Raw genomic sequence first — 18,578 nt, forward strand, 5'->3', positions numbered from 1 at the left:
ATACTGGTGTTCAGGGGCCATATCAATTGATCAGGTAAATGGGTTTAAATTTGCCGTCGATCATAGCCCTTCTTCCAAAACATCGAAGAGGACGTTAGTTATGCATCCCGAGCAGATGTCAATGCCGCCGTCGAGGCACGACTCCAGCGGAAAGGTTTCTCTAAAGGGCTATTTGGAGTGGAAAAGGACTTCTGTCACCCTGCTGTGCCATGCACCCCGTTCATCAACCTTGGAATATGAAATTGCTTTTAGATGCCCGCTCTCCGCGACGGGAAAGCCCATTACCAAGCTCCCCGCGATGCCGTCAGAGAGGACGGAACATCCGTCGCGGGAAGTCGACGTCTGTATATGGAAGCTGTCGGGCGCTGGCCGTGACACCAAACGATCTCACCCGGTTGGCTGCGGCCGCTCATTCCCGATCTGCTTAATAAGAAACCAAGAGAGGCACACAGTGCAAGGCCAGCTGAAGTTTGCAAGCCTTAACTCTGGATGCTCCGTTGCGCTTTGAAATCCACAAGGTCCAAGAGAACTCGTTCCTGAAGAACTGTGACGCTCTGACGGTGTCTTGATCGGGACCTCCCTTGCAGCAGAATGGTGTCAATCTTGTTGCGGTCCAACTCTCGCGAGGACGTGAAAGCAGTGCAGGTTAGTAATGGCTTTCTAAATCCAGCAGAAGCTATGTGTATAAAAGAATACAAATGAGTCCTCTCTACCACCGTCCTGTACATGCAGCAAGTTTCTCCTACAAACAATCAAGTTCCCACAAGACCCAACAGCCTCCAATAAAGACATAAAGGCACTCCCAGGAGCCACTGAAGACAGTTCCTTCAAGATGGTCGAGTTCACTGTGTTCAAGGGCGGCAAGGCAGGCATCGTCAAAGCCACTTCATCCCGCGAGATTGGTCCGCACGAAGTTCTTGTGAAGATAACACACAGTGGTCTTTGTGGTACAGACCTGCATCACAAAGGTATGGATATGGGCCTCGGGCACGAAGGCGTGGGAATCGTCGAGGAGATTGGCGAGGATGTTACGATTCTCAAGACAGGCGACCGAGTAGGCTGGGGGTACCTTCACCACGCCTGCGGGCGTTGCAAGCAATGTCTCCGTGGCGCGGAAACATTCTGCTCTGACCGCCAAATATACGGATCAGCCAATCTTGACCAGGGATCGCTGGGATCGCACGCCGTGTGGAGCGAGGACTTCTTGTTCAGGATTCCCCCAGAGATCAGTCTGGAGGACGCTGCTCCCTTGATGTGCGGCGGGGCAACTGTGTTCAACGCCCTCCAATTCCACGGAGTTAAGAGCACGGATCGTGTTGGAGTGATCGGCATCGGCGGGCTTGGACATCTTGCAATTCAATTTGCTGCTGCAATGGGATGCCAGGTTGTCGTCTTCTCTGGCACAGAAAGCAAGAAGGACGAGGCCGTGAGACTTGGGGCCAAAGAATTCTGTGCGACCAAAGGACAGAAGGAGTTGAAGATTTCAAAGCCCGTCGACCACCTGCTCGTCACGACCGCCTCGCAACCGAATTGGAATATGTACCTCCCCATTATGGCACCCTCGGGCACAATTTATCCTCTCACGGTCAGCTCAGAAGACCTGAAGATGCCGTACATGGACATAATCATGAGCGGTCTGAGGGTGCAGGGCAGCCTGGTGGCTGCCAGGGAAATCCACCGGCAAATGCTCGATTTTGCGGCTGTCCATGGCTTGAGGCCTATCATTCAGACCTTCCCTTTGACGGAGAGTGGCGTCGATGAAGCATTCAAGACCTTGGAAAGTGGAAAGATGCGATATAGAGGGGTTCTTGTGGCTTGAATGGAGATGCTCGAGATTGGCTGGCGTTTGGTGGCGGTGGATTTTTCATAATAGTCAGCCCATGATCTCCTCAACGTCCCTCGACTGAATTGATAGAGCGCAATACAATGGAGGGCATTTCTACCCATCTGGACGTCAGATCTTCGTCAGTTGTCTTGGTGTGCTAGGAACGCTCAAGGAACGCGAGACGCCATCTTTGTCGAGGCTGTGCCGAATTTAAGCCGAATCACGTGGTATCATTGTCGAGCATGACCGGCGAGCGGATCCTCTCTACTGGGTGGGAAAAGGAGACGCGTGTCCAATGGCCCTGATAGGACTAGCATACACGGATATTTAGTTTTTCCGGACCCGCCGAATGCAACCCGAGCCCAGCCTCTCGCCTCCCCAAGTTCTGTTTGATCTCCCAAGACCCGGTCGTGCTTCCTCTCAGGAAAAATAAACCTGGCCTGGGCCAGACGTCAATGCGGCAACGATGCTGCTGAAGCCCAAGGAGGAGGTGGGCGACAGCCAGGCGGACGCTGATGTACGAGGTCTACGCAAGATTCGAGCTCAAAGCCCGTGGACATGGCGACCTCTCACTCTCATTACGACCGCCCTCGCCCTCTTGTCGCTCTCTATCATCCTTCGCTCGTCCCTCCGATTGCAAGTCGACCCTCAGGGATGTGTCATGTCGATGATGGCCCCTACCTACATCAAGCTCTCCGGGTTTGACACGGAGCATTCGCGCTTTGCAACTAAATATTCGCTGTACTTATATCGGGAAGAGGGGGTTGACGAATACACAAAGGATAATATTGGATTGCGAGGGGCTCCTGTGCTTTTCATACCGGGCAATGCTGGGAGTTACAAACAAGTTCGATCCCTCTCTTCCGAGTCCTCCCGCTACTTCCACAATGTCTTGCGGCACGATGCCGAAGCCATCAAAACTGGTGTGCGGTCTTTCGACTTCTTCACCATCAATTTCAACGAGGATCTCTCGGCTTTCCACGGCCAGACGCTGCTTGATCAAGCTGAATACGTCAATGAGGCCATCGCCTTCATCCTCTCCCTCTATGTGGACAGCAATCGTCTCCGTCGCGACTCGCAATTGCCCGACCCAAGTTCTGTTATTCTGATTGGGCATTCGATGGGCGGGATTGTCGCACGCACTGTTCTTGTGTCCCCAAAGTACCAGGCAAACTCGGTCAATACCATTATTACCATGTCAACGCCTCATGCACGACCACCAGTTTCCTTCGATGCGGACGTCGTCTCTCTGTATCAACAGGTCAACGAGTACTGGAGAGAAGCTTATTTACAGCGCTGGGCTAGCAATAATCCTTTATGGCATACGACCCTAATATCTATCGCTGGAGGAGGTCGAGACACTACTGTACCTTCCGATTACGCGAATATTGCCTCACTTGTTCCCGAAAGCCATGGTTTCACCGTTTTCAGTTCCACCATCCCTAGTGTCTGGACTTCGATGGACCACTTGGCGATCACTTGGGCAGACCAAATGCGAAAAGTTATCATTAGATCTCTGTACGATGTGGTTGATGTTCGCCGGGCGGCACAAACCAAACCGCGGTCGGAGCGCATGAAAGTTTTCCGGAAGTGGTTTTTGACGGGCCTAGAAGACAATGCCCCGAAGAACATGCGTGATGCGCCACACGAGGTTCTTCTGACACTTGGTGATGGGACAAGATCTGCCGTGGCTAAGGGGGACAATGTTACCCTGCGGCATTTTGGGGAGAAGGATCATGTGTCCGCAGTCCTGCTCCCGATCCCATCCGTGGACAATGCTACTTCAAAACTTTTCTCACTTCTGACGGACCAACAGATGGATGCCCAAGGTGGCTTTGAGAAGATGGAAGTATTGTTCTGCAGTGCCTTTCCACTGGCTGGAGGGCTGACTTTAACACCATTGCCAATTCAATTCGACCTCTCGCCTGGTGATCCTAGCGCAACGCGACTTGCTTGTAAGAGGCCGGCCGGAGATGCCATACAACTGCCTGCCTCGACCAGGCTGTCCCAATTTCCGTTCGAACAACAGCCTCCCTTCACCTTTTTAAGCTACGATCTGAGAGATCTTCAAGACCACCAGTTTGTTGCAATGGTAGACAAATCTACGGAAAGGAACCATGGCTGGGCTCATGCGGAGATTGTCCCTGCCTCTGACTCCGTCGTCGCATCTGAACTGAGTCTGCCAATGCTCCTGCTTCGAGGGTTGAATCTGGAGCTCCCTCCTAGCCGCCCTTTGGTGACAGAAATCCGGGTGCCATCCATTCGGTCGAGCTTACTTGCGTATACTCTCCAGATTCGCCAGCACGGTTGCAGAACCGATACAGAGCTCTTCACACCATTGCTGAGGCAGCACATTGACAGTCCGTACGAGTCCAAGTATTTCGTCAACTTCAAACAGGGAGATGTCAATCTCCATGGTGCGGCTCCGTTTATGCCGCCTACGCTCGATGGCCGCGACTCGAAGGTAGGCGTGGCCTTCCAGATCTGGTCCGATCCGACGTGCAACTCTTCCTTGGAGATCCGCCTGCGGGCGGACCCCGTTGGAAGTCTCGGCAAGCTTGTGATCAGATACCGCACAGTCTTTGCGGTCTTTCCTTTGCTGGTGGTGGCAATGGTCCTGAGGAAGCAATTTCGAGTTTACGACAGCTCGGGAGTCTTCATTTCTTTCTCCGAGAGCCTGGACCAAAGCTTGAGGCTGCCGCTACCTGTGTTGATGCTATCGATGACGTTCTTTGCAACCGCTTTTACCACTGCAAGCTCAGCGAATCTCGTGTCGAGCAGTCATCCTCAAAGCAACGGGACGGCGGTGGACTTTGCCCAGAACGACCTTCTTTTGGGTTCTCAGGACACATTCTTCTGGTTCCTTGTCCCTTTGGCAGGCTTGCTTAGCGTTGGCGCCTGTGTTTTGGTGAACTATGCAATCTTGGGACTATTACACTTCATTGTTATCCTGTCAAATTTCATCTCACAACGCTACATGAAACCCGACGACGGTGACAAGGGCATGGCTTCTGCCTTCGTGGCAAGCACGCCTCGCCGTCGAGTCATCAATACGGCTGTTCTTCTATTCCTCGTTGCGACAATCATTCCTTATCCATTCGCCTACGTTGTGGCCTGCATTGTACAACTTTTTACCTGCGCACGAGCATTGCGGCACGCCAAAGATTCAAGATCCGGGCCGGCGCATAACTTCTTCAACTACACGTATTCGATACTCATTTTAATGCTCTGGGTCTTGCCGATTAATGTTCCGGTCCTGGTTGTCTGGATCCATAATTTGGCGGTGCACTGGCTGACACCGTTCTCATCCCACCACAACGTGTTGTCAATAATGCCCTTCATTCTCTTGGTCGAAACTTTGTCGAGTGGGAAAATGGTTCCCTCTGTCCGGTCGTTCAGATGGGCTACAAACCTATTGTTTTTCGTGTTGGCTGTCTACGCGGCGTTGTACGGCATGACTTACGCGTACCGATTACATTATATTGCGAACATCATTGCGTTGTGGCTAGTCTTGCTTCATTTCTCAACTTACCAGAAACGGATACCCACCTAGAGGCGGATCGCGGCACAGCCTTGGCTATCTTGGTCCACTGGCACAACAGAGATAGAATACTAGATCGGAAATTGGGAAGAGCCAAAGACACAAGCCATTTGGTTGTGGACGGCGCCAATCTTTCGATGATAGAAGCTTGTGAAGATCAAAAAGGAGTCTACATAGAGTGGGCATCGCTCGGTTACTGTTTCCAACAGATCTAATGATACAGTACCAAAGAATTTCTTTTGTGCTTCTGCCGACCTGTTGCTCAGAGGTGAAGAGATGCTAGAGCATTTCTTCGACCTAGACGTGCCGCAAGGCCGTCAACCTTTACGCTTTTCATGTCGCCACAAAGGACTGCCATAGTCGTTTATGCTGCTATGAGTACCAGCATTTTAACTGTAAACATCACGAGGTTCTGCGGCGAACGGGGAGATTGGAGCTATGAAACTTGTTGAATTCGACTTTCTCTTATTACCTGATGAGTGCCATTTCCAGCGGCGCCGACGCTCTTGACAACCACCTGTCTCGAATCGTATTCCACCGGGAAGGTTTGCATCTACACAGATATCAGGGTTTTGAGAGGCAGACCAGGGAAAAACGTCTGATGATTGGACAAAGACAGAAGTGACATTGGGTGATCAAGTGAAGTAGTGGTGAATGCAATGAACAACTCATCCATGGTTTGCTCTGATCGCTTTACTGCCGCGACCTCTTTCAAATCCGTCCTCTGCCCTTTCGCGGTTGCCAAAATTCTGCCTACTTGCCACGACAGACGCGAACTCGGCTGTGTTGAAAGAAACATGCCTACACCGGCGCATCCATTCCTCCCTAGCGACGCCTCGTCGACCGATGCTCCAAAACAGCAAGCGCACAATCACGATGGTGGTCATTCTCCTGCAGCCTGGGTCGGAGTCTCCATATGCGCCATTATGTGTCTCGCGTGGATTCTCAGATACTCATATCTCGCGTCACCTTTTTGGCTTCATCGCATGAGGCGTCGCCTTGGGATCAGACCAGCCTCTCGCACCCCGATCTCTCATCATCCAACTCTGCACAGTATCGGGACCGAGTCTCCACCCCCGTGGATCGCGCGGCCCGAGCCAGCCTATTTTCGAATACCTTCGAAAGACACTTTACCTGTCTATCAGCCGACCAACCAGTTCAGCAGTGATGTGCTCGAGGCGCTGTTGAATTTGGGGCCGGCGGCCGGGGGCGCACGGCCGCCTTCGTACAGATCTAAATTGCCTCAAGAATGGCGAAGTGCGATGGGGACAAGGACCAGGACAAGGGACGACGAGGAGTCTGAGTTCTCATAAGGAGGCAACTGGAGCATGAGAGCGATTGCTAGAGAACGAGGCGAGAAGGGAGCAAGACAGTAGTTCTGCAAGGGCGACGGTAGATCGGGATGGGCTGAAGTGGAAGTGGGGGGCCGCCTCCTGGACCTTTTGGATAGGAAGTGAGATCAAGACTGCGGCAGTCATTATTGAATTGCATGGAGGCTGGACTCAGGCGGAGAGCTATGTAGAGAGCGGCAGACCTGGCCTTTCATGGGGATATACAACAGCAGTGCCCGTGAACGGAGTACCTATCGAATTGACGTTAGACGAGAGCGGCCTTTGGTCGCGGTTCAGTTGCAAGGGACGTTCCGATGGGCGACTGGTTCCCCGGATTTTTACAACCTGACGCTCTAGGAGGTCTTGACTCTCTGGGCGCCAGCGGCGCCAATTTTCTTTTGCCAAAGCTTAAACCATTTACCCCGGGCCACGCTTGCGTAATCCAGAAGCCCCAAGCCTGCCTAAGACACTTGCGGCATGGCGGGATGCTGGTTTGGCCCGGTTTGGCCCTAGGGTTCCGGTAAAGAATTGCTGCTTTGGGGCCTGGGGCGGCCATTGCGGATCAGCCGAGGGACCCGGTTGTCTCTAGGCGATTGGGCGGTTAGGGGGACCCGGGGGCGCTGCTGCACCGGTTACTGGGCGCTGCCCACACTGCCCGGTGCCCACCACTGCCCACAATTGCCCACACCTACCATGCACTGCTTCGGATTTCTTTCTCGCCTTGTTACTGAGTGTGTGCGGGTGGGCTGCTTGCTGCGTGCTCTGGCGGACGCAACCACTACCCTCTTCTCGCCTCGCCATCCGCTTGCCTGCTCGTGTGAGTTGAGTCCTTTTTACTACCTGGTACTCCGTCCTTCCACTCTACCTGTCTCCTCTATGCTATTTTTCATGAATTCAATGCCGGCACATCTATCCGTTCCGAACCATCTGCACGCTACTTAGCATCACTCACCAGCCTCGCAAGATCACCTCATCGGGACTCCCCGCCTTGCGATCCTTCAAACACCTCTCATGGCTCAGTCCTCGCCTCGACCCTCTCTTGATGGCCACAGCCATGCCTCTGCTCCCTTTTTCCACACTCTGACTCAACGCCTGCGCAAGAGCTCTAATGCCAGCTCCTACAGCTCAGACCCCTCTTCTCCGTCCCCGACCGACCCGGTGTCAAGGACAGAGGCCTCCCGAGCTGCGAGGCGGATGGTGCTGTCAATGGTGCGAGACGACTGGGAGTGGCCTCCGCCTCCGTCACCTACATCCGCAGCCAACAACGGCGGCAGATCCCCCATTCCCCACCGCGAGCCTCTTACATACCGCTTACGCGAAGAAGCCCAATCCGACCTGGAAATTGAGGACCTGGCCTCCAAACGCCGCGCAAAGGCCGACCCGTACAAGTTCGAGAGTCCCGAGGCGGTGGGGAATGTGATTGCCGAGCGCAGGAGGAAACGCAGAAAAACGCAGGAAGAAGAAATGTCCTGGAATGAAGGGTTGAAGGTCTGGATTGAAAGGCGCGACGCCTGGACGGGAGCACTGCAGCAGAAACCTAACAGCAACAAACCGACAGAACGACGGCCCTCGCCGACCACCAAAAGGCCTTCGTATAAATCTCGCCTTTCTCAAGTCTTCACCGGACACAAGGGGGACCAGCCCAACTCCACGGACGGGGGTTCAACAAGCTGGCCCGTTTCTCCAGCTTCACCTACGCCAGAGTGCTCCAGCATAGAGAGCATCGAAGCCACTCCGGCCACGCAGACCACCACGAACACGACCGCTGAACCTCTCTCGCCAGCCTCATCCTCTCAACCACCGTCGTCACCGCCATCTTTAGCGTCTACAGAACCAGGCCCCTGGATACCCATCTACCCTCCCATCCTCCCCCAAGACAACATTATCCGAGACCGCATAAGGCCCTCGGCCTACCCAACCATCTACTCGAAAATTGTAGTCCAAGGCCTCACGCCCAACGTGCCCATTCCGCTATGTCACATGATCCCCGCATTGGTCGAAGGGTGGAAGTCCGAAGGGAACTGGCCGCCTCAACCCAGCGCCACTCTCGCGCAGGATGTGAAGAAGGGGAGGAAGAGCAGCACCCTTGCCAAGTGGAGAAAAGAACACTCTGAAGATCAGCACAATGGGCAGGATTCCTCTCACCACCATCACTTCCTCCACCACGGCCATCACGGTGGCGGCGCCGCTGGCGGTGGTGGAGAAGTGACAGCAGCACTTGTAAGCGGTGCCAAGGATCGCCAAAATGTGCACGAGGATGGTGGGAGAGGTCATAGAGTGCGAAGAAGCATAGGCATGATGAGGAGGGTCGGGTCGTTGTTGGGTGGATCCATGAGCAGCGACGGTCTCGATGAGTTGGGGATTGAGTTCCGCGACCAGGACGAGGAGGAAATGGGGAGGAACGTGGCGCTGAACAAAGGTTTGGTTCATAAAACCTAAAGAAAACCAGGGGGAACGGGTGAACGAGGCAAGCGAACGAAAAGAGGATGTTGTTCTTCTTTGGTTGTCGTTAGGTTTTCTGTCTCTCTTTTTCGGGCTCAATGAAATGGGTATGGTATGGTATCTTTGTCTCGGTTGCATGGCATTCGTATGGGGGACAGAAGGGCTACGGTCTGCATTTGACATGATATGATACGATTTGTATCCCACGACAACGGAACCTGATGATACATACCTCTTTATCTATACTATTCACTGGCTCGTACGGCATGAGCATGAGGATCACGCACGATTTATGATTTGTGATGAGAGTTTTGGGGGGGATTGGAATATATGATAGGATGTAGGGCCTAGAACCTGACATTTGACATTTGTGGGTATATCGCATCTAGCAACCATGGGTATGTACCTGCCTCCCTGCCTAATAGTGAACGAGCTGCATGCACAAGGTACGGAGCACTACTCCTTTTACCCAACATACTGCACCAATGCCTACCTGCCTGGTACTTGGGGCTAGATAGAGGCTGTAACGTTCGTCGTTCGTTCGCCTAGTGTGCGCATTGCTGGACGTGTCGGAATTAGAATTGAGATCGGTGCTGACTGACATCAGTCAGGCCTGGAACTAGAATCGCTATCAGGATGAGCGTCGGCATCGGAATCAGCATCAGGCTCGGTATGAGGCTCAGCATCGGTGCAATGTCTCAATTGAAAGTCACAATTTGATGCGAACTGCCTTGGCCAACTCTCCCGCCATCCAACCAGCCATTCGGCCATCTGGGATCAGTTGAACCAAGCTACCTTCACCTCCCCTCCTCCCTCCCAGCCCATGCTGAACGAAACGTCCTTGCACAAAGACACACACTCTGTCAGCTCTGTCAGCTCCGTCAAGCCCGTGAAGAAGACAAGACAAAAATGATCCCCTGGAAGAAGCATACCCCCGACGCCATTCCGCCTGCGCCGCCTCCCGAAAAACACTTTTTGTTTTGTTTTTTGCTTTGGTTCTTGATTGCAGTGTCCTTTTCTTTCCAAATTCCTGAGTTAGAACCTCCTTTTCATCGCACCAGCTCTCCGTCCAGCCCGAGAACACAAGATCCTGCTTTTATTGTTACATTTCATCCTGCTTATCTGCGCATTTCACAGCCCATTGTGTGGCGGTGGTGGTTGCTGCGGCTGCTATTGATGACAAAGACACTGTCTCTCTGTCTCATCAAGAATCACGTTCAGTGGTTCATCCATCCGTACTCCTTTCGTATGTCTGGGCGGTGAATAGGGTATTCCCTCCACTTGACATCGGTCGGATCATTTTCCGTGAAGTGATAGTCCCATGTTAAAGGTGACAAAAGACGTAGAACAATGCCTCATTCCTAAATCGAAATAGATTGAAGAGATGGGTGGTTGGGTAAGCGTGAGTAAAAGCGCTTTTGGCCGAGGGTCTCCTGTTAACAATAATCAAAAAATGGGCCAAACTCGAGCTGCAAGGTAGCTATGGCATCTGCCGAGTCTTTGTGCATGAAAATGTCGGCGACGTCTTCGAACCAGTCGGCGAAAGGAAGTTCCTGCAAGCCATCCAGGAGTTCTTCAGGACTGGCGGGTTCAGTACTCGCACGCTCTATCTCCTCTGCAGGTTCGATTTCTTCGTTCTCGGCGTTTATAGGCGGGGCTTCTTGACTTGTTCCACCCTGATCACTCGGCTCGCACCCCCCAAAGGCTGATTCCTCCTCGTCGCCATCAGCAAATCTGTCCCATCCAGCTCGAATGCTGTCGCCGCTCGTGCATGTAGACGATGTGTAGTTCTCCTCCTTGGCGGCCGGCAGTCGAGGGGTACCACGGTCGTCGCCCTTAGAGGGGGGGTCTGCCTCGGATGCTCCTTCATCCTTCGCGATGGCAGTCTCGTACTCTCCAGAAGGAGACTCGTTGTCCTGACAAGACTTGTCACGCCGTGCAAACAACCGGGCAAAATCCCTCACTTTCCGCTTTTCCTTCTCTGTAAGTGGAGGGTGCCACTGGCGCATGTTGATCACTGGTATATCTGTCCTCTCACGAGGGTCCATGGCCCTCCATTTGTAGTGGAGACAGTTCCTGGCCAGGTCACCGAGATTGTCTTTCTTCCAGGTCTCACTGCCGGTGTCCACTGTCTTCGCTTCTTGGCCAACTTTCATCCAGCGGCAATCGCCGGGCAGACATTTGTGTTGCTCGATTTTGGCGAGGAGTCTGGGATCGATGTGGCCGCACAATCTGACAAGGGACAAATTCGGCGCATTGAACCTGGTGATGCTCTTGGTGGGAAGTGTTTGGGGCCAGATGTCTGCCAGCTTTGAATTCTCCTGTCGAATGGTGTTGATGATAGCCTCGACATCGCGGCCGCCGCCAATTTCGTCGCAGTAGTTATGGTTTAGAGGTATAGCGATAAGCTCCAAGTCCGGTCCCCCGAACATTGAGGCGCAAGGAACTATGGCGTTGGAGGTTTCCAGGGCAGCAGCGGAAAGTCGGCACGAGCCGTGGATTTTGATGTTGATCTCACGCAGGCCTGGCATCTTGTCAATCAACGCTCTGATGGCAGGAACAAAGCCCCAAGCCGGTCCGCATTCACAGAGAAGGTCGATCGCTGACAGACAAATGTTGAATTTCTGGTTCCATTGTGTGAGGGCATCGTTGAGATCCTCCCACTCGATCCTGAACTTGTTGCGCTGGTAAAGGACAAGAGAGGCCTCTTGATAGAATTTCTTTGCCACCACGAGTGCATGGACGGGGAGTGCGGGTTCGCAATTGAAGAGACGCGTGACGGGATAGTCCCGCCAGTGTTTAAACTTGCCCTTGCGGTCGTCCTCAAAGGCGAGGTGGACGGTCCGGGGGAAACAGTAAAGTAGTTCGTAGATTTCCACGCGTACTTCGGCTGGAATGTCAAAGAATGAAAGGGTTGCAGGCGCACACGTCGTCGACGTCTCCGGAAGATTTGTGGCCGCAACACCTGGGCCGTCGCCAGAAGAGGATGCCATGGAAACAAGGGCCACAAGGCTGAAGGTGCTGAGAGGAAGTGGCGTTCACTGTCAATTGTCCACCTAGAGACGCTGTCGCCGATTCCACTGAGCAAGTTTGAGGTGGGTTGAAGAAACAAGAAATTGTTTTCAAGCTCTGCGAGAGTGAAGTTGCAATGTCGATGGCTTTGGGAAGTGAAGTCAAGCACAATGGGTGGGCATCGCCCTTAGTGCGCCTCGTGCCAGACGCCAAGCAGATGCATAGTTGCTCTGAGCTCTAGCGAAGTTTTCAGGTGAACTGTGACACGGAGATCCAATTTGACTCTGTTGACGCAGCAAATTCGTTTGGCGTTTTGCCATCTGTGCTTGGGAACGAGGCCACAGAGGCGAGAAGGAGAAGCCGAGTCCGGGAGAATCGGTGTCGCCTCAGTTCTTGGGCTGCATGGCTCGAAACTTGGAAGGGGGGAGATAGATCATGCGGGTACTTAGACTTATACATATATGAACCAGGTACACAACTAGATGGCTGTATATCCCAAGGATAAAGCGCCAGCTTCGTCATCGCTGGCAGAGATCAACGGCAGCAGGGTAGTGTGGTGGGGTGTGCTGACGCTGGTGGTGTTTGGTGGTGCCGAGCTGCGTGCTGCATCCCTAATATCCGCCGTATGATATTTGCTCCGCCGTAGACTCACAGCCCTTCTCATTCACACCGAGACACCTTCAGAGAGAAGTCCTTGACATCATGACATTCTCTGGGCTGCAGGAAGCGTCTCGGGTGATCTGGCTCCGTTGCCTTTCAATGTCTCTCTATGTATGAGATACTTGTACTTATACTTGTCGGTGGTGAGTGAGTATCAAATCGTGGAGGCCTGTTGTAGGGCGTATTATCCCATCCACGTGGTCGAGTCACAGTAGCGACCCCCTGGCTATCTCCTGTTGCTCCTGCTGCTCGCCAACTGTACAACCTTCGACCGCCACCATCTATAGAACCCCCTTTCTCTCCCGCGTCTTTGGCGGCGTCGCAGGCCTCCCAAGCCTTCCAGTGCTTTGCCGTGTGGGTGTTGTTGACACAACCATGTCAAAGGATGTCTCGACAGCTGCTTCAGGGGTCCGAAGAGTCACGCGGAGCACTACTTCTGCTGCAGCGAGGGGAGGAAGGGGTACACAGGCCAAGAAGAAGGAACAACATCAACACGACATGGCCATCAAGCAAGAGGAGAGGTTCCCTCGGAAAAAGCGGCCTTCATCATATCCCGACGAGGAGACACCAAGCAGGAAGAGACTGAAGGAGGAAGACACCAGTCTAATAAGCCCAACCGCGTCTGAGGAGCAACCCGGTTCTGTGTCTGCTAGGGAGAAATCCCAGCCGAAGAAGTCAGGGTCATCAGATCTGAAGACGAAGAAACTCAAGTCGTACGCTCAGTTTGCCAATAAATCCCCATTCCCTAACTTTCATCGTCCTACACTCGAAGAATGCAAGCTCGCCCACCGAATCCTAGCCTCCCTCCACGGTCCTCGGATACGTCCCAAAGAAGTCGTCGCCTCCACTACCCGAGCAGGATGTGGCGACTCCCCCAATGTCCTCGACGCTCTCGTCCGCACCATTCTCTCTCAAAATACGAGCGACGTCAACTCGACGCGGGCTAAGAAGAGTATGGATAAGGTGTACGGAGGTAGCGATAAGTGGGACGCCATTGTCGCCGGAGGTGAAGGCAAACTTCAAGAAGCCATCAAATGCGGCGGACTCAGCGCGGTTAAGAGCAAAGTCATCATCAGCATCTTGAAGCAGTCGTACGAGAAGTATGGCAAATATTCCCTGGATCATTTACATCATGCGTCCAGTGAAGAGGCCATGCAAGAGATGTTATCCTTCCAGGGAGTTGGACCTAAGACAGCTAGCTGCGTCTTGCTCTTCTGTCTCCAGCGTGAGAGCTTTGCGGTGGACACGCATGTCTGGCGCATTACGGGATTGTTGGGGTGGCGACCCAAGAACGCCACGAGAGATGAGACACACGCGCATTTGGACGTCATGATCCCAGACGAGGATAAGTACGGGTTGCACATATTACTTGTCACGCACGGAAAGAAGTGTGAGGAATGTCGAGCCGGCGGGAAGAACCTAGGCCAGTGCGAACTTCGAAAGGCCTTCCGTGAGAAGAAGATGGAGGGCGAGGCAGGAGAAGAGGCGCAGCAAGAGGAGATGGAGGAAGTCAAGAAAGAAGAGGAAGAGGACTGACCAGGAGCCCTCTGTATAGATTTGTAGTATTACTCGGTAGTTGTGCCACGAATGAAGTGTTCTTGTACATTAACAACGGGAGCAAGGCTGGATCTGATCCAGTCTGGAGCAGTGGTATGTACGTAAAACCATGATGCTGGTGGCTTTTTGGGCTTCGGGCGTTTTGCGGGGGAAGCAATGTATCTAACTGGTTTGTTTGTTTTCTTTTAATTAGGATGGAAGCTTGGACAGTGACTGGAATGTGGCTGAAATGGACAATTTGTGATGATGCCAGTGACCCAAATTGGTCTTTTCGACAGCGGTCAAAACCATGATGGATGGAGAGGTAGCAATAAGGGTGCATGCAGAGTGGAACGCTGCAAGGACAAGGAACAAGGAACAGCCTACATCTCTCTCTCTCTGGAGTCTGTACTGCGTCGGAGAATTTCTGTGTCAACCAGTGTGTCACCAAGAAGAGTCGCAAGATAGATGAGGTTGCACTAATCGGTACGTAATAGATCATGTCCAAGTACGAGGTGTGCCTTCTGTTCTCCGTACATGCTCTCAGCGACAATGTCCGCGTGCCCAGTCAGATCGGGTCAATTTGGGCCCGCTACACGGTGTTGGTTGAGAGGTCGGATTGCTGTTGAACGGAAACAGCCCCTGAGCCATCTGGGAACCCCAAGAGCCCCAAGGAGGCCATGAAGCATGGAGCAGACTGCAGTACGCAGTACTTAGTGCCGATTAGCCTTTATTGGAGTGCAGCTGTGGCTTGGACCCGCCGCCCATGCACCCAATGACAGGGCCTGCCCTGGCTTCCTGGGTTTCGGGACGTTGCTCGGCTGCCAGTCCAGACGGCGGCCAGGGCTAATGAGGGCGCACTACTTACGAATAGGCACTCTACGTAAAAATAACAAGGGGAACGGCGGAGGGGGGGCGCCTTTATGCAGGTCAACACTCGTTTTGCCCACCTGTTTCTAGTTAGGTGTCCCCCCCGGTTGAAGTTGCATGAGCTGCTTCTAGCCTGCACATCACTCCATGACTGCCCCAACTGCACTGGTGCCCGTTGTCCATGATCTTCAAGCCGGGGGTGGCCTGTTACTGTCTGCCACCATCTTTGCAAAGAAAAAACGGTTCGCATGCTGTGTGGCCATCCACGGTCTGGCTGCGGTCGCCCACGAAACTGACACTGCAAACTATACCTCGTACTCCATCTTCTCCCTACCTGCATCTTGCATCTTCGGATCTCATTTTTCCAACTATTCTCACCTCATTTTGGCCATACGCCCATTACCACCGACGTACACTCGTTTTCTCGTTCATCTCTGCTCACCCTCATTACCGCCGCAGTCATTCGCTGGCTATTGTTGATCGCTCACTGTCATCATTTTATTCTGGGCGACGTTCGGTCACCAGCTCCGTCGCCACGACATCCAATCCTACTTTTATCACCCCATCAGCTGCGAACTCCTCTCGCCAGCCCCCAGACTCTCGTTTGTCGGACCTGCTCCCAAACTGAAGCTGTAACCACCTCAGCCACCCTTCTATCCTCTTGGAGACTCTTCCTGGAGACCCTTCCATTGTCTTGTCCGGTTCCCCAGATCCTCAATCCATGCTCTTCTTTCGCCTTTTCTCCGACTCGATCCATCAACAAAACAGGCAACATACACCCAAGGTTGCCACGCGCTATCGAGACACAATTCATTCTCTCCGTCCACTCTCCCTCCAGCGATGACTCGCCCAAACTTCATCGAGTTGCCCCCTCAAGACAGTCGTTCGACCAGTGTGCTATCGAGACATGCTCTGTCACCGCGGATCCAACATCTTGACGGCGACGTCCCCCCTGCGCTGTCGCCATTGGATGCCATTGCTGCCCGAAGTCGAAAACTGGCAAAAGAGTTGGAGGAAACCAGGAAAGCGGGCGAGCGACGCATGAGCAGACTTCCACCTCAAGTCGTGACGGATTCCCTGACCGAACACCAAAACAATCGACCTCCCATCTTTCGAGCCTTGTCCGATGGCCTCGACACTGTTCCACCTCTCCCAACATGGGACAAGGATCGCGGCGGTAGTTTCGCACGCGTTGCTCATCCTGTGAACCGCCCAGCTTCCCAACGCGTCCGTGTGAGTGCCGTTGTCCAGTCAGGCGAGCATCAAGAAGGCAAAGAACCCTCTCCGGTGCAAGATTACTTTGGCGCCCCTCGAGTAGAATCTCCTCCACCAATGGAGCCCAAGAGACCATTCTCACCCTCTCATGGCGTGGGCAGTCCTTCTCTGCGTCCTCAACCTGAACTTTTAAGACAGGTTTCGGGTACCTCTCAATCGGATCTTAGTGCAACTTTGGCACCTCCACGATCATGTTCAAACAGACTTCGACCCTACCAAGACGCCTCTGACGACGACTATACCAGTTCCAACGCGGGATCGACCTTTTCGCAATCGAGGAAACTTTCGTCCAGCAGCGGCATCTCTGCTCCCCATTCTCCAATTTCACCCTACGCGCAGTCTCATGCTCGATCACCCTCCAGCACATCACTCGGGTCCCCCACTCACAAGATGCCGGCGCGGAATTTCTCACGGCCCTTGAGTTCAGTCAGTATGGGCAACCTCAAGGGCGAGAAAAGCCCGACCAAAGCCACCTTCGCCAACCGGTTGAGCCAGCTCCGGGCTGCGAACTCTTTTGATAATATCGCATCGCCGGTTGATGGATATCTGGCTGGAGAAGCGTCTTCGTACACTCACGCGACCTACAGCTTGCCTAGAGGCCGCGTGATATCCGATCGGACTTCGGGAGTCTTTTCAGGGCTCTCTACGCCCCATTTTGAGTGGCAAGAACCAATGTTTCCTTGCACGCCCCCGTTAGAAGGGAAATGCAGCACAGAGCTTCCCGTCCCATCTCCAATTGCATCTGCTCGTCCCAGCAGAGAAGACCAAAGTCATCAGAGATCGGGCCTATCCTTTGAACTCAATACGGAGCACGCATTGACCGCTCCTGACCGCCCTACCCCCTCAACGGCATATTACACACCAACAGGGTCTCTCAGGTCGAATGACTCTTCAAGTTCGCGACCCTCAATGGGCCAGCTTCCTCATCCAGCCTCTACGTATGTGCTTCCTCCCACCCCGTTATCGCCTGTCGAAGAAGCATCACATTCTTCACGGTCGACAAGCACAGTCCGGCCGACAACTAGCCGGTCTAACAGCAACTACCAAGGACTCTCCATGGATGAGCATGTAACCAAGGCGATCGAGCTCCATCAAGAGGGCGAACTGAAAGAATCGACATATCACCTGCGCATAGCAGCAAACAAGGGCCACCCAACCGCGATGCTACTGTACGCGCTCGCTTGCCGTCATGGCTGGGGCATGCGAGCGAACGCCAAGGAAGGAGTACAATGGCTTCGCAAGGCCGTCGACTACGCAATGCTCGAAGTTGCGGATGACGAAGACCCTGCAAACCAGCAGCCTAGGGTCGATGTCAATGAGAAGAAGGCGCATCGAGCCCAATTTGCGCTGAGCATATATGAGCTTGGCGTGTCGCATCTCAATGGTTGGGGCGTCGAGCAAGACAAAGCCCTGGCTCTTAGATGTTTTGAGATTGCCGGCAACTGGGGTGACACAGATGCTTTGACCGAAGCGGGCTTCTGTTACGCAGAAGGCATCGGTTGCAAGAAAGACATGAAAAAGGCGGCCAAATTCTATCGGAGGGCTGAGGCAAAGGGCGTCAGTATGGTTGGAAATAGCTGGTAAGCGATGGCAGCTTTGTGGTTGGAAATTGTTCTTCCTATTAACTGGGCACAGGATCCACAAGGAGAAATACAACGACTCGGACGACGAGACTGAAGATAGAGCACGATCTCTGAGGAAGACGTCGGCGGAGAAGACGCGCAGCAAGTCCAAGTCTCGGGGGATTTTTGGACGAAAGAAAACATCTCTCTAACCTGACATGGCAATAGAGGTCTTTGGCTGGACCTGGACATATTGCTCTGGCAGTGTCAAAAACGTGGAGATGACTACTTCGATATATTGCTCTGGAAGCTCAAAATTTGACGACTCCTGCGAAGGCCCCTCTTATTTTTGATGGCTCATGTATTATGAAATCGCGTACATTATTTACACATGGGGAATAGGGCTCGTCTTGTTGCTCTGCAGGAGCTGGGCTTGGACCTCTTTCTCCCTGACAGGAAGCGCGGTACATCTTTTGACGGTTTCGGGCTGTGTCTAGGATATGATGCTACTAATTGCTAGAGGA

General features: G+C 53.2%; 7 protein-coding genes across 7 annotated transcripts; 6 read left to right on the forward strand and 1 right to left on the reverse strand.

Moving 5' to 3' along the window:
• Positions 1 to 832: 832 nt before the first annotated feature.
• Positions 833 to 1,819, forward strand: Z519_05770 (uncharacterized protein; the record flags this gene model as incomplete). The annotated part of the gene is made up of 1 exon (XM_016763510.1): positions 833 to 1,819. One exon carries the CDS (start codon positions 833 to 835, stop codon positions 1,817 to 1,819), a length of 987 nt encoding a protein of 328 aa, XP_016619834.1.
• A 472-nt stretch (positions 1,820 to 2,291) lies between these two features.
• Positions 2,292 to 5,378, forward strand: Z519_05771 (uncharacterized protein; the record flags this gene model as incomplete). The annotated part of the gene is made up of 1 exon (XM_016763511.1): positions 2,292 to 5,378. One exon carries the CDS (start codon positions 2,292 to 2,294, stop codon positions 5,376 to 5,378), a length of 3,087 nt encoding a protein of 1,028 aa, XP_016619835.1.
• A 785-nt stretch (positions 5,379 to 6,163) lies between these two features.
• Positions 6,164 to 6,679, forward strand: Z519_05772 (uncharacterized protein; the record flags this gene model as incomplete). The annotated part of the gene is made up of 1 exon (XM_016763512.1): positions 6,164 to 6,679. The coding sequence occupies one exon, from the start codon at positions 6,164 to 6,166 to the stop codon at positions 6,677 to 6,679; it is 516 nt and encodes a 171-aa protein (XP_016619836.1).
• Positions 6,680 to 7,708: 1,029 nt separating this feature from the next.
• Z519_05773 (uncharacterized protein) lies at positions 7,709 to 9,136 on the forward strand (the record flags this gene model as incomplete). The annotated part of the gene is made up of 1 exon (XM_016763513.1): positions 7,709 to 9,136. The coding sequence occupies one exon, from the start codon at positions 7,709 to 7,711 to the stop codon at positions 9,134 to 9,136; it is 1,428 nt and encodes a 475-aa protein (XP_016619837.1).
• A 1,439-nt stretch (positions 9,137 to 10,575) lies between these two features.
• Positions 10,576 to 12,132, reverse strand: Z519_05774 (uncharacterized protein; the record flags this gene model as incomplete). The annotated part of the gene is made up of 1 exon (XM_016763514.1): positions 10,576 to 12,132. One exon carries the CDS (start codon positions 12,130 to 12,132, stop codon positions 10,576 to 10,578), a length of 1,557 nt encoding a protein of 518 aa, XP_016619838.1.
• Positions 12,133 to 13,186: 1,054 nt separating this feature from the next.
• Positions 13,187 to 14,347, forward strand: Z519_05775 (uncharacterized protein; the record flags this gene model as incomplete). The annotated part of the gene is made up of 1 exon (XM_016763515.1): positions 13,187 to 14,347. The coding sequence occupies one exon, from the start codon at positions 13,187 to 13,189 to the stop codon at positions 14,345 to 14,347; it is 1,161 nt and encodes a 386-aa protein (XP_016619839.1).
• Positions 14,348 to 16,057: 1,710 nt separating this feature from the next.
• Positions 16,058 to 18,266, forward strand: Z519_05776 (uncharacterized protein; the record flags this gene model as incomplete). Its single annotated transcript, XM_016763516.1, has 2 exons — positions 16,058 to 18,072; positions 18,128 to 18,266. The coding sequence occupies 2 exons, from the start codon at positions 16,058 to 16,060 to the stop codon at positions 18,264 to 18,266; spliced, it is 2,154 nt and encodes a 717-aa protein (XP_016619840.1).
• Between the last annotated feature and the right edge of the window lie 312 nt (positions 18,267 to 18,578).

This window comes from Cladophialophora bantiana (genome assembly GCF_000835475.1).
Source record: "Cladophialophora bantiana CBS 173.52 unplaced genomic scaffold supercont1.8, whole genome shotgun sequence".
NCBI classification, from domain to species: Eukaryota; Fungi; Ascomycota; class Eurotiomycetes; order Chaetothyriales; family Herpotrichiellaceae; genus Cladophialophora; species Cladophialophora bantiana.